This window comes from Chanodichthys erythropterus, chromosome 2 (assembly GCF_024489055.1).
Source record: "Chanodichthys erythropterus isolate Z2021 chromosome 2, ASM2448905v1, whole genome shotgun sequence".
NCBI lineage: Eukaryota > Metazoa > Chordata > Actinopteri > Cypriniformes > Xenocyprididae > Chanodichthys > Chanodichthys erythropterus.
Window position 1 is genome coordinate 26,608,527 of NC_090222.1, and position 12,724 is coordinate 26,621,250.

General features: G+C 36.5%; 2 protein-coding genes across 4 annotated transcripts in view; one reads left to right on the forward strand and one right to left on the reverse strand.

The window, feature by feature from the left end:
• Positions 1–12,497, reverse strand: mc2r (melanocortin 2 receptor). Of its 2 annotated transcripts, none has more exons than XM_067407047.1 (2): positions 12,413–12,497; positions 1–1,000 (listed from the first exon to the last, which is right to left on the reverse strand). In XM_067407047.1, exon 2 carries the CDS (start codon positions 914–916, stop codon positions 2–4), a length of 915 nt encoding a protein of 304 aa, XP_067263148.1. In that variant the 5' UTR covers positions 917–1,000; positions 12,413–12,497; the 3' UTR covers position 1. The 2 variants fall into 2 exon arrangements, with proteins under 2 accessions (XP_067263148.1, XP_067263138.1); XM_067407037.1 differs by lacking the exon at positions 12,413–12,497 and adding an exon at positions 3,066–3,140.
• lmna (lamin A) overlaps positions 9,184–12,724 on the forward strand; it is a 23,328-nt gene continuing 19,787 nt past the window's right edge. For both annotated transcript variants that reach the window (XM_067407001.1, XM_067407010.1), the window contains exons 1-2: positions 9,184–9,298; positions 9,983–10,361. In XM_067407001.1, coding sequence (XP_067263102.1) covers positions 10,015–10,361 — 347 coding nt within the window. In that variant the 5' untranslated portion in view covers positions 9,184–9,298; positions 9,983–10,014. The remainder of the gene's footprint in view (positions 9,299–9,982; positions 10,362–12,724) is intronic.

A 12,724-nucleotide genomic window follows, 5' to 3' on the forward strand; every position in this document is an offset into this window, starting at 1 on the left:
CTCAGACACACTGTTTACAGATCCTTGCAGCTGAGTGCAGGAACATTATCTTGTAGGTATTGCGCAGCTCTGCACTACGGAAAGCGTAAATGGCTGGATCAATGACCGCGTGACTCACTAGCAGCACAACATGCAGCTGGAAGAGCGAGCGGTAGCACTCACAGTACGGGTTCTCCGGACAAATCATCAAAATCAGCAGATGAAATAAGAAAGGAGCCCAGCAGGCCACAAACACTCCAATCAAGATGGTGAGGGTCAGCGCCCCCCTCAAGCCACTTTGCCTATGGCGTGCCTGGGCGCCTGGCATAGACGCGATCCTGTTGGCGTGGTGGCGTGCTAGCAGAAACATATGCACATAGAGCAAGAGGATCAGGAGCAGAGCTGTGAAGAAGAGCACAATGAAGAAGATTTGCACCGTGGCGGCCACGAAGAATCCGATCATGAGCGCTCCGCTGGTCCCACACAACACCCAGATAGCGGACAAAATAACCACTACACGACGCATGGTCATAAGCGTGTGATAGCGTAGAGCGTGGAATATGCTGATGTATCGATCCACGGCTATGGCGAGTATGCTGAAGATGGAGCCCAGGAAACCCATGAGGGTTAGAGAGTCCATGATGTCATCTATCTTCAGCTCAAAAGGGCCACGGGAGTTCAGGTGTCCGGCATCTATAAACAAGAGCAGGACGTCTTCTAATGCCTTGGAGAGGCTTGAGATGGTGTTAAACACAGCCAGGTTGCAGATGAAGCAGTACATAGGAGAGTGAAGGTTCTTGTTTTTGATCACGGCCACAATCACCAAGAGGTTCTCGCTCAGACTGGCGACGGCGATGGCCAGGAAAACCTGACTGGGGACCTTAACCTCAGCGCAGTCTGTGGGGTTGGTGAATGGAGCTTCAGTGCTTGAGTTCATGATAGATGGATTACTGTCTGGATGCAGACCACATGGGGATCACACTTGGTTGTTGGATCAGCTGAAGATTTGATGTGAATTGACCTGGAGAAAAAAAAAAGGTTTTTTATTAGGGTACAAAGGGTATAATTTATCATAATTTACTTTTATTCAGCAATGATGCATTCAGTTGATCAAAACTGCAGTAAAGACATTTAGCCTACTATGTCTTTCAAAAGAATATATTCATTTCAAATAAATGTTCTTTTGAACTTTCTATTCATCAAAGAATCTATTCATCTATTCATCAGCACATAATAATGAGAAATGTTTCTTGAGCACCAAATCGGCATATTAGAATGATTTCTAAAGGATCATGTGACATAGACATCAAAGACTGGAGTAATGGCTGCTAAAAGTTCAGCTTTACTTTCACAGGAAATTATTTCAAAATATTTTAAAATAGAAAGCAGTTATTTTAAATACTAATAATTAAAAAAACAGTTTTACTGTATTTTTGATCAAATAAATGATGCCTTGGAGAACATAAATAATTAAACTTAAAATGTATTTATTTATTTGAACATGTCTTTCAAAAAAATCTTACTATATTGGCTGTTATCAGCCATAACTTGAAAATATCAACTTAATGGTATCAGACAGAATTTTATATAGGTGCATCCCTAATAAATACCACACTTCCTAAAATATACAAACAAAAACACAAACAAATCCTCTATAGCTAATATAATATCACATACAGGGGGCTCAAAATTAAATGTATGATTGAGAGTTTTGGATTAATCCATTACAAGTAACTTGAGTTACGTAATCAGATTTCTTTTTCAAGTATCTAGTAAAGTAGTGCATTACTTTTTCAATTTACGAGTTTTTTTTTTTTTTTTTCAAATAAGTAAAGCAAGTTACTTTTTTCACATTTATTGACTCACCTGTCCCCATGTTGAAATAAATAAAGTGCAGAGGCGTTGTGTGCGCTCTATAAACAAGATGGTTATTTATAGTTCTAGGCTAAATGTGAACATGCATTTAGTCATCTCACTTGCACAAAAACATTCAGTATTGAATGAATAAAAACAGAGTTAAATGCAATCTCAACGCCACAGACCATTGAATTTTATGCAAACCAGTAATAATTAACTATATTAAATTACACAAATATACTTTATGTATTTAATCTCACTTTATTAACCAATGTCTTTGCTGCTGACTTTCAATTATACTTTTTAGGGAGCAATGCAATGTAATGCAAGTAACACTGATGTTTGAGTGGTGGTCATATATGTCAACATTTTGATGCTCATGGGATACCTGGGTTTGAATCCAAGTGGTGATGTAATCAGGCAAAAAGAAGGTTTTATACCTTCTAATGCTTACAGAACATGTAAAAAGATCTTAATGGTCTCTGAATAATAGAGTACATGAATCAGTAAGAAAGGAAATTAGTTAGCATTAGTAAATATGAGACACACTGTGCCATGGGTCACAATAATGTGCATTATATGAATCTGCAGCTGCTCTACATGACACTTCTGAGCCGTGCGGAACATCACATGTTAAAAATCACAAATATGATATAAATTATTACAATGTTATAAAATTATATGTAAAATGTTTCTAATAATGTTTCATACAGAGCTTTCCAACACTGAAGATGTAAAGGATGGAGAATTATACAAAAACAAAAACAGTATTTTATTGGACTAGTAAGCTGTTCTAAGTAAAGTTGCAAGAAGAAGAAGAAAAAATGCTATTTAAGCCTCTACCTCTTAGAACATGACTGAGCAACATTTCATACTGAGGATCAAATAAAAACATCAGACACAAAAGCTCATTTGTTTTCTTTGATCCATTATTTGTTAATGCATTTCTCCCCCTAAATCTGCTGTACATTTTCCGGTTATGTGAGCTCAAAAGCAACCATAATTAGAACTTGAAAGGCCGGTCTACACAAGAACAGAGCCAGTGATTAAAACCTCACATGTTGACTAAAATCCAACATTCCTGACAATTAAACTTCTGTTCATCCATATCAAGCCCATGCCCACTTTTAGATCGTTTAAGACTGTCTGAACACAGTTGGATTTAGAGATACTGATCACAATGGATGAACTAAGTGTCAAATTATACAATATTTGTCAAATTCACATACCGTTTTTCTCATCAAACACACCCACAGGGAATTATCCTCAGCTTCACATGCAATGTCGCAGATACATCAGTCTGGTAGCACCGGAAAAGCTCTGTTCTGGCTGTTAATAGACAGTGTGTGGTCATGCCTGTATATTTGTATATCCTTGAATGCTCAAGGCAGTGCGAACCATTTGTGTTCTTATTCCAAATAAAGCACGACGCAAGGCCTTTCCTCCCTAACACCCTTTATTTATCAAACCTTGTTACTCGCATGTTGCATCTGTATGGAAACAACCTGCTCTCATCAATGATGGATGAAGTGGCTATAGTTCATTATTCAACCTTGGCCATTTTAAAGAGCAATAAAGAAGTTTTACTTCATATGTTCTGATTCTATTTTAACATAAGTCTAAAATAACCAAGGTTAAACACACAGCGACTTTTCAGTTTGAACACCCATCATTCTCTACATTTTTTTTGGAGTTTCAGACACTTTTCAAACTACCTCACAATCATAATTAACACCATTATAAAACAAGTTGGAAACACTGAACAGTAGTGGATGTGTTGAATGAAAGTAATTATTAAAGAGCAATGAACTCTACATGAGCAGGTGGCCTGCCTCTGTCAGCTGATGCACTACACTTGTAATTATAAGGCTTGATTTGTACTTGATAAATGTTCATTAGCATATATCATCGTGACAGAGGCCTAACTGTCCTGTAATTTTATTATGTTGTTCTTGTTACATTTCTTTCTAAACATTTTCTTTTTGTGATTGTGTTTGAGTGAAAAGAGTTTCATTCAAAACAATTAAAGGTGCTCAAGAACGTTCTTTCACAAGATGTAATATAAGTCTAAGGTGTCTCCTGAATGTGTCTGTGAAGTTTCAGCTCAAAATACCCCATAGATTTTTTTAAATTAATTTTTTAAACTGCCTATTTTGGGGCATCATTAACAATGCACTGATTTACACTCGGCGCCGCCCCCTTAAATCGTGTGCTTCCTGCCACACCAGCTGTCGACTATATTACAGTGCATTTACAAAATTCACACAGCTAATATAACCCTCAAATGGATCTTTACAAGATGTTCGTCATGTATGCTGCATGCATGCTTCGAATTATGTGAGTAAAGTATTTATTTGGATTTTAAAGTTTTATTCTGAGTGAATTTGAGGCTGTCCTCCGTGGCTAACGGCTAATTCTACACTGTTGGAGAGATTTATAAAGAATGAAGTTGTGTTTATGCATTATACAGACTGCAAGTGTTTAAAAAAGGAAAATAGCGACGGCTCTTGTCTCCGTGAATACAGTAAGAAACGTTGGTAACTTTAACCTCATTTAACAGTACATTAGCAACATGCTAACAAAACATTTAGAAAGACAATTTACAAATATCAGTAAAAATATCATGCTATCATGGATTAAGTAATTTATTATTGCTCTATCTGCCATTTTTCGCTGTTGTTCTTGCTTGCTTACCTAGTCTGATGATTCGGCTGTGTGCAGCTCCAGACGTTACTGGCTGCCCTTGTCTAATGCCTTTCATAATGTTGGGAACATGAGCTGGCATATGCAAATATTGGGGGCGTACACCCAGAATGTTACATAACAGTCGGTGTTATGTTGAGATTCGCCTGTTCTTCAGAGGTCTTTTAAACAAATTAGATTTATATAAGAAGGAGGAAACAATGGAGTTTGAGACTCACTGTATGTCTTTTCCATGTACTGAACTCTTGCTATTTAACTATGCCAAGGTAAATTCAATTTTTGAATCAAGGGCACCTTTAAATGTCATTGTCCAAAGATATAAACTCTGTGTTAATGCTGCCACCACCTGGAGACACTTCATACAGATGAGCATTAAGACAAACCTGAAGCTGGGGCCAGCTGCATAAACCTCTCAGACCCAGACTACACTATATTAAGACTGCGTCTTAAGAAGAACTAATTTGACCAACAGTTAACCAAGGGTTTACTTTCCCAGTCCAAATGATACCAATTTACCTTTTTATGTAACTGAAAGTTATGACCAACCTGAAGAAAAAATTTAGATGAGTGAGACTGTTCGTCGTCAGCAGAGGTCACTAGAGCAGCTAAACCCTCTGAGTCCGCACTTTCGTGACGTAATACCGCTTTGACTGCCAGGTAAATTCCTCTGCGTAGCTCGCAGACTTGCGGGCTCAGCTGATGTGCGCATCCAAAAAAAAAAAAAAATTGCTCACAATTTATACCTAACTAAAATATTTTGAAGCTTGGCAAAACTTGAAAACAATTATGTTCATTATTAAAATGCACATGACGTTTTGAGACTTCACACTAAAAGCTTTATCAAGGCTGCAAGAATCCTGGATATTCAATAACAATAAAAAATAATAATAAAGAATTAAAATATTAAATATCTTATTTTTAGATGTTTTAGCTTAATAGTTGTTTTGTCTTATTTTACTCATTTTGAGGCTTGGAAGTTTGATGTGGCCCCCTTGTTGGCCCCTGGTTGAGAACCATTGCTTTAGATGACATAATTGTTAATTTATTTATTTTATTAATTTTTTATTTTGATCTTTTAATCAATATTTTTGTATTTATGATTCAAAATAAATAAATAAATAAATAAATAAAATGTATTATTTTGGGGTTTTTTTATAATATAAAAATATAAAACCAAAATTAATTAAAATGTTTTTTTTTTTTTTTCTTACACCTTGAATAAAGTTGACTACAAATATAGTTGCAACATCTTGGTTTTTTGTGAGGGACAACAGTAATAAAGGGTTACGTCACCCAAAAATTTAAATTCTGTCATCAATTACTCACCCCCTCAGGTTGTTCCAAACAAGTATGAATTTCTTTCTTTGGCTGAATACATAAAAAAAAAAAAATTAAAAAAAAGATAGTTTGAAGAACCATAGGCCCCATTGACTTCCACTGTTATTTATCTCTCTCTCTCTCTCTCTCTCTCTCTCTCTCTCTCTCTCTCTCTCTCTCTCTCTCTCTATATATATATATATATATATATATATATATATATATATATATATATATATATATATATATATTTATTTATTTTTATAATTATATATATTATATATTTATATATTTATATATATATATATTTTTTTATTTTTTTATTTTTTTTATTAATTAATTAATTTATTTTTTGAGAGAGAGAGGGGGGGGGGGGCTATCCCGTTAACTTCTGTCTTTTTGTACTTGGTGCCCATGGTAAATTTCTGTCCGAGTTTGAAATCTGCCTTTCAATTGAATGGCCACTAGAGGGCATTGTACACTCCATCTGTATTGCTATGCTAGTAGTAGGAGGGTATGGCGGATCCTTGAACGCCTGCAAACGTTTCCTGATCTTGGGATTCGGCAACTGTGAGTCACTATTTCCCTGTCTGAGTCTTTGCTCAATCATTTCATCTTTTTGGTTATACTAATCCATAGCAACTGCATTTGTGGGGTGTTTATGAATAGAACGATTTGTATGTTCATTCTCAATGCATGACTCAACAGTTTTAATAACATATAATTTTACTTAAATATATCCTACTTGATTTCAGGGAATTCTCATCTTTAGTCCTGAATTAGCTGTTTGGACTACAGTTAAAAACGTTTTGTGTGTTATATAATATTATGAATTAATGGTTACACTACTAATCACAATATCCTTGAAAACATTTAAATGTAAACTGACAAATAAGTAAAGGCTATATAATTGCAGTGTAGTTTGACCTACGTGTGCATGAATTTAATGTTGTGAAAACATTGTGGTTGGAACCTGTCATGTCTTGGAATTTGCTGAATGTGTCCCAATTCTCCACCCTTTGGCCTCCCGAGTCATGTTCTTACAGAAGTTTAGACCCCCATCTAACCTGCTCTGGCGAAACTCAACAGAATTCCACAAAATCTGCAGGTTTTCCCCTCAAAGTCAGTGCAGAAAATGAAACAAAATAAGATTTCATTTGGGCCTACTCATCATGACTGATCTCTCATCAGTTCAGCCTTGATTTTTGAGATGGCACTCAGGGTGGAGAGACATGTACCCTGGGGAATATCATTGTTATATTGGAATGCGGTGGTTGTGTGCGATGATGTAATGAAGATGGCAGAGAAAGAGAGTCTAGGAGAAAAGAAAGTACAGAACAGACCGGGGCATCCTGGAGAATTACAGGGACTTTTCCACTGATCTGCCGAAGCTTCTGTGCCAAGGGTGTCTGCTTTCTTTTTTCATGGCTTTCTCCATCTCCTTATGGCCGTTTCCAGAAGCATTTTTGTGCACATAGTGATTCAAATAAATATGGCTATTATTTTACTTTTTTTCTTAAATATGATCTTTTATTTATATTTTTCCATTTTTCATTCTAATTTTACATTATAGTAATTTTGTTTTTGTCATTTTTTTTTTTATATTTCTATATTAGCTATAATTTATACTTCTTTCAGTTTTACTTTTAGCCATTTTAAGACTTTAACTTTAAAACTTTTAAGTTTTTTTTAAAAGTTTAACTTAAAAAAATAGTTGCCAAGGCAACATTTCTCATTTTTGTTAAAGTTTTTGGTTTAAGTTTCTTATCTAATATTTATATTTCAGATTTATTTAAATGAACAAAAAAAGTTTTAATTTTAGTGTACAAAAATGACACTGATGTGCAGGTTTGATCCTGAACTGAATATGAACCAGAGAGTTGATGGGAGGTGACTAGTTAGCAGTTAAGTGAATCGAAGCACAGCCTTCCTTCCCAAAAAAGGAATTCATCTCATCCACTTTCACTCCTTTTACTAAGACGCCCGATTGGATAATTTATTTTTCGTTTGTCCACCCCTCCGAAATAAATACCAGGCAGGCTGTTTTCTGTGACCTTCCCCTTTAAAGCTTCATGCAACAACAAGTGGATGTATTCTGGATTTCTAGGAAGAATGAGGAATGTTTTTCTTTGGCTCTTGGATAAGTAGCTCTTCGGAGAGCTCTCTTCGGACTAGCTTTAATTATGGAAATGTTGATTTGATTTTTATAAACTTATTTTAAATTAATTTGAATTAATTATTTTTTTTATTTAAAGGTGCAATGGGTGATTCTCTACAAAAACATTCTTGTTATACTGGTTGAAAGCCTCCTCATATCTTGATAGAAATTATTATTAAATGGTACAAATGTAGCTTTTTTATATATAAATATATATCATCTGTGGAAGGCGTAGGACCCTTAAATTTTCATCAACTCTTTATATTAGGTCCGAATGAAATAATACGATGTCCTACCTGCCTGTCAACGTATGTTTTTGCATACCCTCGCGCACCCTGTTCGCGCAGACGTCATACGTCATCAGCGCGTTTCACGCTATGCAAAGTTTACACAATACGTCAGTCATGGAGCACCGCAAACAACCAGGAGCCACCTTTTACAGTTCCTACCGAATCAAAACAACGAGTTTATGCCGAGTTCACACCATAACTACCGTAATTAAGCGATGGCAACCACGTGGCGTTCTAACCGGAGCTGTTCACATCCTCGTACTCGGAATGCGTTTCCATGTCAACCGTATCAACACCGAAACGAATCTGCAGCAGTCAGGTAACTCTTCAAGTTGTTTACGTTCATTTTTATTGTAATGTAACGAGCTTTGAGACATGAGGTAGTTTAACGCCGTCTCTTGTGACGCTTTGTAGAGAGCAGCTGTGTGTGTGCGCGTGCCTTCAGTGTTTTGGAGGAGGCGTGGCTTTGGACCATAGACTGTAAAAAGCTTTGGACGGTGATTTGCAGGGAGGGACGGAGCAGACTAACCTTAGCATTTCCCAGATCATCTGCTGCACCTTTAAGATGAAAACATTGTTTTATTCTATTCTGCTGTTCTATTCTGCTGTTTTGTATTTCATTTATTTTTATTTTGATGTGGATTAGTCATTTTCAAGTGTTGATTGATGGTCACACTGCTTATCTCACAAGTTACAGATTATATAAGTTACATATATAATAAAAAAGATAAGCCGAGATGATTGTGTGACAATGTGAAATAGCCTAGCTCTATTCCCTTGTGCGTTCTTACTGAGTCAGATTTTACTAACGTTAGCTCCGCCCTCCTTTCCCTCACTTGCTCTTCTCCTCCTCCTCCACCTCTCTCCTCCCTAAAGAGGCGTGAGTTTCTGCCAGGAGCACGAGTCGGTATAGACACTCTCTCTGCAGAGTTTCAACGGGACACAGCAGCCGTAGGAGACTTCACTAACCCAAACTCTCTCTCAGCTTTACCAGGTCAGTGTTTCAGGCATTTTGACTAGCTGTTCTGCAGATTGTGAATGGACCCATGTATATTTTTTATTTGTATATTTTCATAGCCTTTTTTATTAACATTGAACAGTAAAAGTAGTAGTTGTCTTGAGGGGGAGTGTCACATATGCTGTCTAAGCACATTGTAATGTTTGGAATTACCTCCACAGTCCAAAACAAACATTTGATCAGAGCTCAAATGAATGGGACTTTGACATTTGTATCTGTGCAAGTCATCTTTAAACTGTGTAAAAGAGTGTGTCTGGATAGTTTGTCCAAAATAAGTTGGCAGTGAATGCAATCTAAACCCATTTGAGGTTTAGATCTAAACCAGATTAGTCTATTCAGAGGGGGATGTGGTTGAGATTTGAGTTTATTTCTGGGAAGTTTGTGCTAAACATACTTGGATGTGATCAGAGGTTGGGCGTGGCGGAAAGTGTAAGACACAAAGTGAGGGAGAAAGATTGTGGATAGGGAGGGAGGGAACATGAGAGGGATGGAGTTAATAATTAATTTTTTTATTTTTTTTATTTCTATAAATAAATTTCATCAGTTTCAAACTGTCATACTGTGACTGTAAGAGATGTCTGAACGTATCACCTCTGAAATATGTCTCTCCTCTTTCTATTCTATCCTATCCTATTGTATTCTATTCTACTTTCTGTACAGTTTCAAGCTAACAGTAGTAGTTTCAGTCAGCAATGGAGACTCCAGGTCAGAAACGAAGCAGCCGCGGAGGGGCGACCACTGTCCTGTCCCCCACCCGCATCACTCGGCTGCAGGAGAAAGATGACCTGTGCAACCTGAACGACCGTCTGGCGGTCTACATCGATAAGGTGCGCTCTCTGGAGATGGAGAACGCAGGTCTGCGTATGCGCATCACCGAGTCGGAGACGGAGATCAGCCGGGAGCTGAGCGGCATGAAAGCAGCGTACGAGGCCGAGCTGGCGGATGCCAGGAAGACTCTGGACTCGGTGGCCAAAGAACGAGCCCGACTGCAATTGGAGCTCAGCAAGGTGCGTGAGGACTACAAGGAGCTGAAGGCCAGGTATGTGTGCAGATTATGGTTCATCCATCCAAAATCCATCTTTCATTTGCACTTTTTTAAGCACCCTTAATTTTTGAGTGAGCAAGTCATTTAATCCTGGAAACCAGTGTTATTCCAGTGAGTTTGGAGTTATAGCAGTAGCAATTACCATGACTCATTCCACCCAGGAATCTACAGCAGTTCCATCAGGTTTAGTTTCTGAACAGTGCGGCTTACAGTCCATAAGACTGTGACACCAAAGAGCTGCTGACACTTGCTAATATGAGGGCTTGCCCTGTTTTTCTCTAGAAATTTCTTTCACACATCCAGGAGATAAGTTTAAACGAGCAGAGCGGTGCCGACCCCTGGGCTCTCAGCCTAGTCCTCAGCTAAATTTAGCTGAACCATGACGGCAAATTTCTCCACTGAACATCTGCTTATTGCTCCTGTCACTAAAGCTGTGTTTTATGCATTTTAAAATTAAATTAAATTGAAATTGAATTAAATTATAATAATGTAATCGAAGAGAAAACAAATCAACAGTATTATGCTGTTTTGTACACAATGACTCAAGTAAGTCTTTTATTTTATTTTTATTTGATCAAAAATACTTAAAAAAAAACAGAAATACTGTGAAATATTATTGCAATTTAAAATAGCTGTTCTCTGTTTTAATATATTTTAAAATGTAATGTCTGTTATGGCAAAGCTGAATTTTGAGTATGCAGTCTTCAGTGTCACATGATTCTTATATGCTGATTTGGCGCTCAAGAAACATTTATTAGTATTAAAGTATTATGTTAAATACAGTTGTGCCGCTTAATATTATTGTGGGAACTGTGATGCATTTTTTTAGGATTATTTAGTGAATAGAAAGATAAAAAGAACAGCATTTTTTGAAATGGAAATATTTTGTAACATTATAAATGTTTTTACTGTCACACTTAATGTATCCTTGCTTAACAGAAGTATTAATTTCCTTAAAGCTGCAGTCCGCAACTTTTTTTGTGTTCAAAATTTACAAAAATTATATAATGAGAATGTACAACATGAATCCATTTTCCAAACCTTGTTTTTGTCTTACCCTGAATCATTATGGTACACTTATAATAAGTGTTTATATTCTGACTATATCAGACCGGACTGGTAGGACTCGCCGCAGAGTATCACAGTAACTGCGTGACTCGCCATAGACATACACAGAGAAAAGTAGTTCCGGCTACAATGTTCTTCTGCAAGACACGTGCAGTTCTGTTTATTAACTGCTAGAGGGCCAAAAATCGTGGACTGCAGCTTTAAAAAAAAAGTACTACATTTTGAATGATGGTGTCATGTCTGCTCAGGTATGTGAGGTGTGAATGTGGGTGTGTTGAGTTTGGCTGTTGGATTGGCCACCACGCCCTTTACAACAGGTTTAGTGTGACGGTTTCTGGAATTCACATTTTCATCTTTCCTGTGCCTTCTGTGGAAATACTTTAAAGTTTTTCAGTGATTAAAGAAGGTAGATAACATCTTTGCACTGTATATGTTTAATCAATAAGCCAGCAGATATATACAGTATATGTTTTTGGAATCCTCCCTTCAGTAGGACATCACATGTCTACAGAATAATGGTTGGAATTAGGGTTGCATGATAAGACTAATAATTTTAATGCTATGCCTGATAACAGATAAATAGCTTATTATATTAAAAATTTTGTTTAATGAAATAAAACAAAATCAACAAAAAAAAATCATAAAATCAATAATTTTAAATGCTACAAGTGAATTTAGGTATCATAACATAATGTAGAGTATGAAAATTATTAAATTGTGATTATTATTGTTTTTTTAATTACATTTTGGATAAAATTATCATTTTTATATTTGCTGAAGATTACATTTAAAGTGTTTTTTGAAGATTAACTTGACTGTTAGATTATGGTAAAAGTAATCTTTAAGTGACACGTGAAAGCCAAGTGTGAAATCCCATACTCGGAATTTGTCCTCTGCATTTAACCCATTCAAGTTAGTGCACACACATTAGGAGCAGAGAAGTGAATACACACACTGCACACCATGGACACACACACCTGGATTAGTGGTCAGCCATTTTGCTGTGGCGCTCTGGGAGTGATTGGGGGTTAGGTGCCTTGCTCAAGGGCACCTCACTTATTTCCTGTTGATATTGAGAATCGAACTTGAAACCTTCAGGTTACCAGTCTGACTCCAACCACTAGGCCATGTCTGCCCTGTAAAAACATGAAGTATGAACATTAAACATACAGTATTAGTTGATACCAGTAGATTAAAAAAAATCTTGAATATTGGCTAATAACCAATATGGTAGCCTACCAATATATTATGCATCTCTAATTGCATTTATAGTTTTCAGCATGCAATGT

Bases quoted from the DNA above. Each gene is read 5' to 3' on its own strand.
- mc2r (XM_067407047.1), bottom strand. From the start codon at position 916: ATGAACTCAAGCACTGAAGCTCCATTCACCAACCCCACAGACTGCGCT.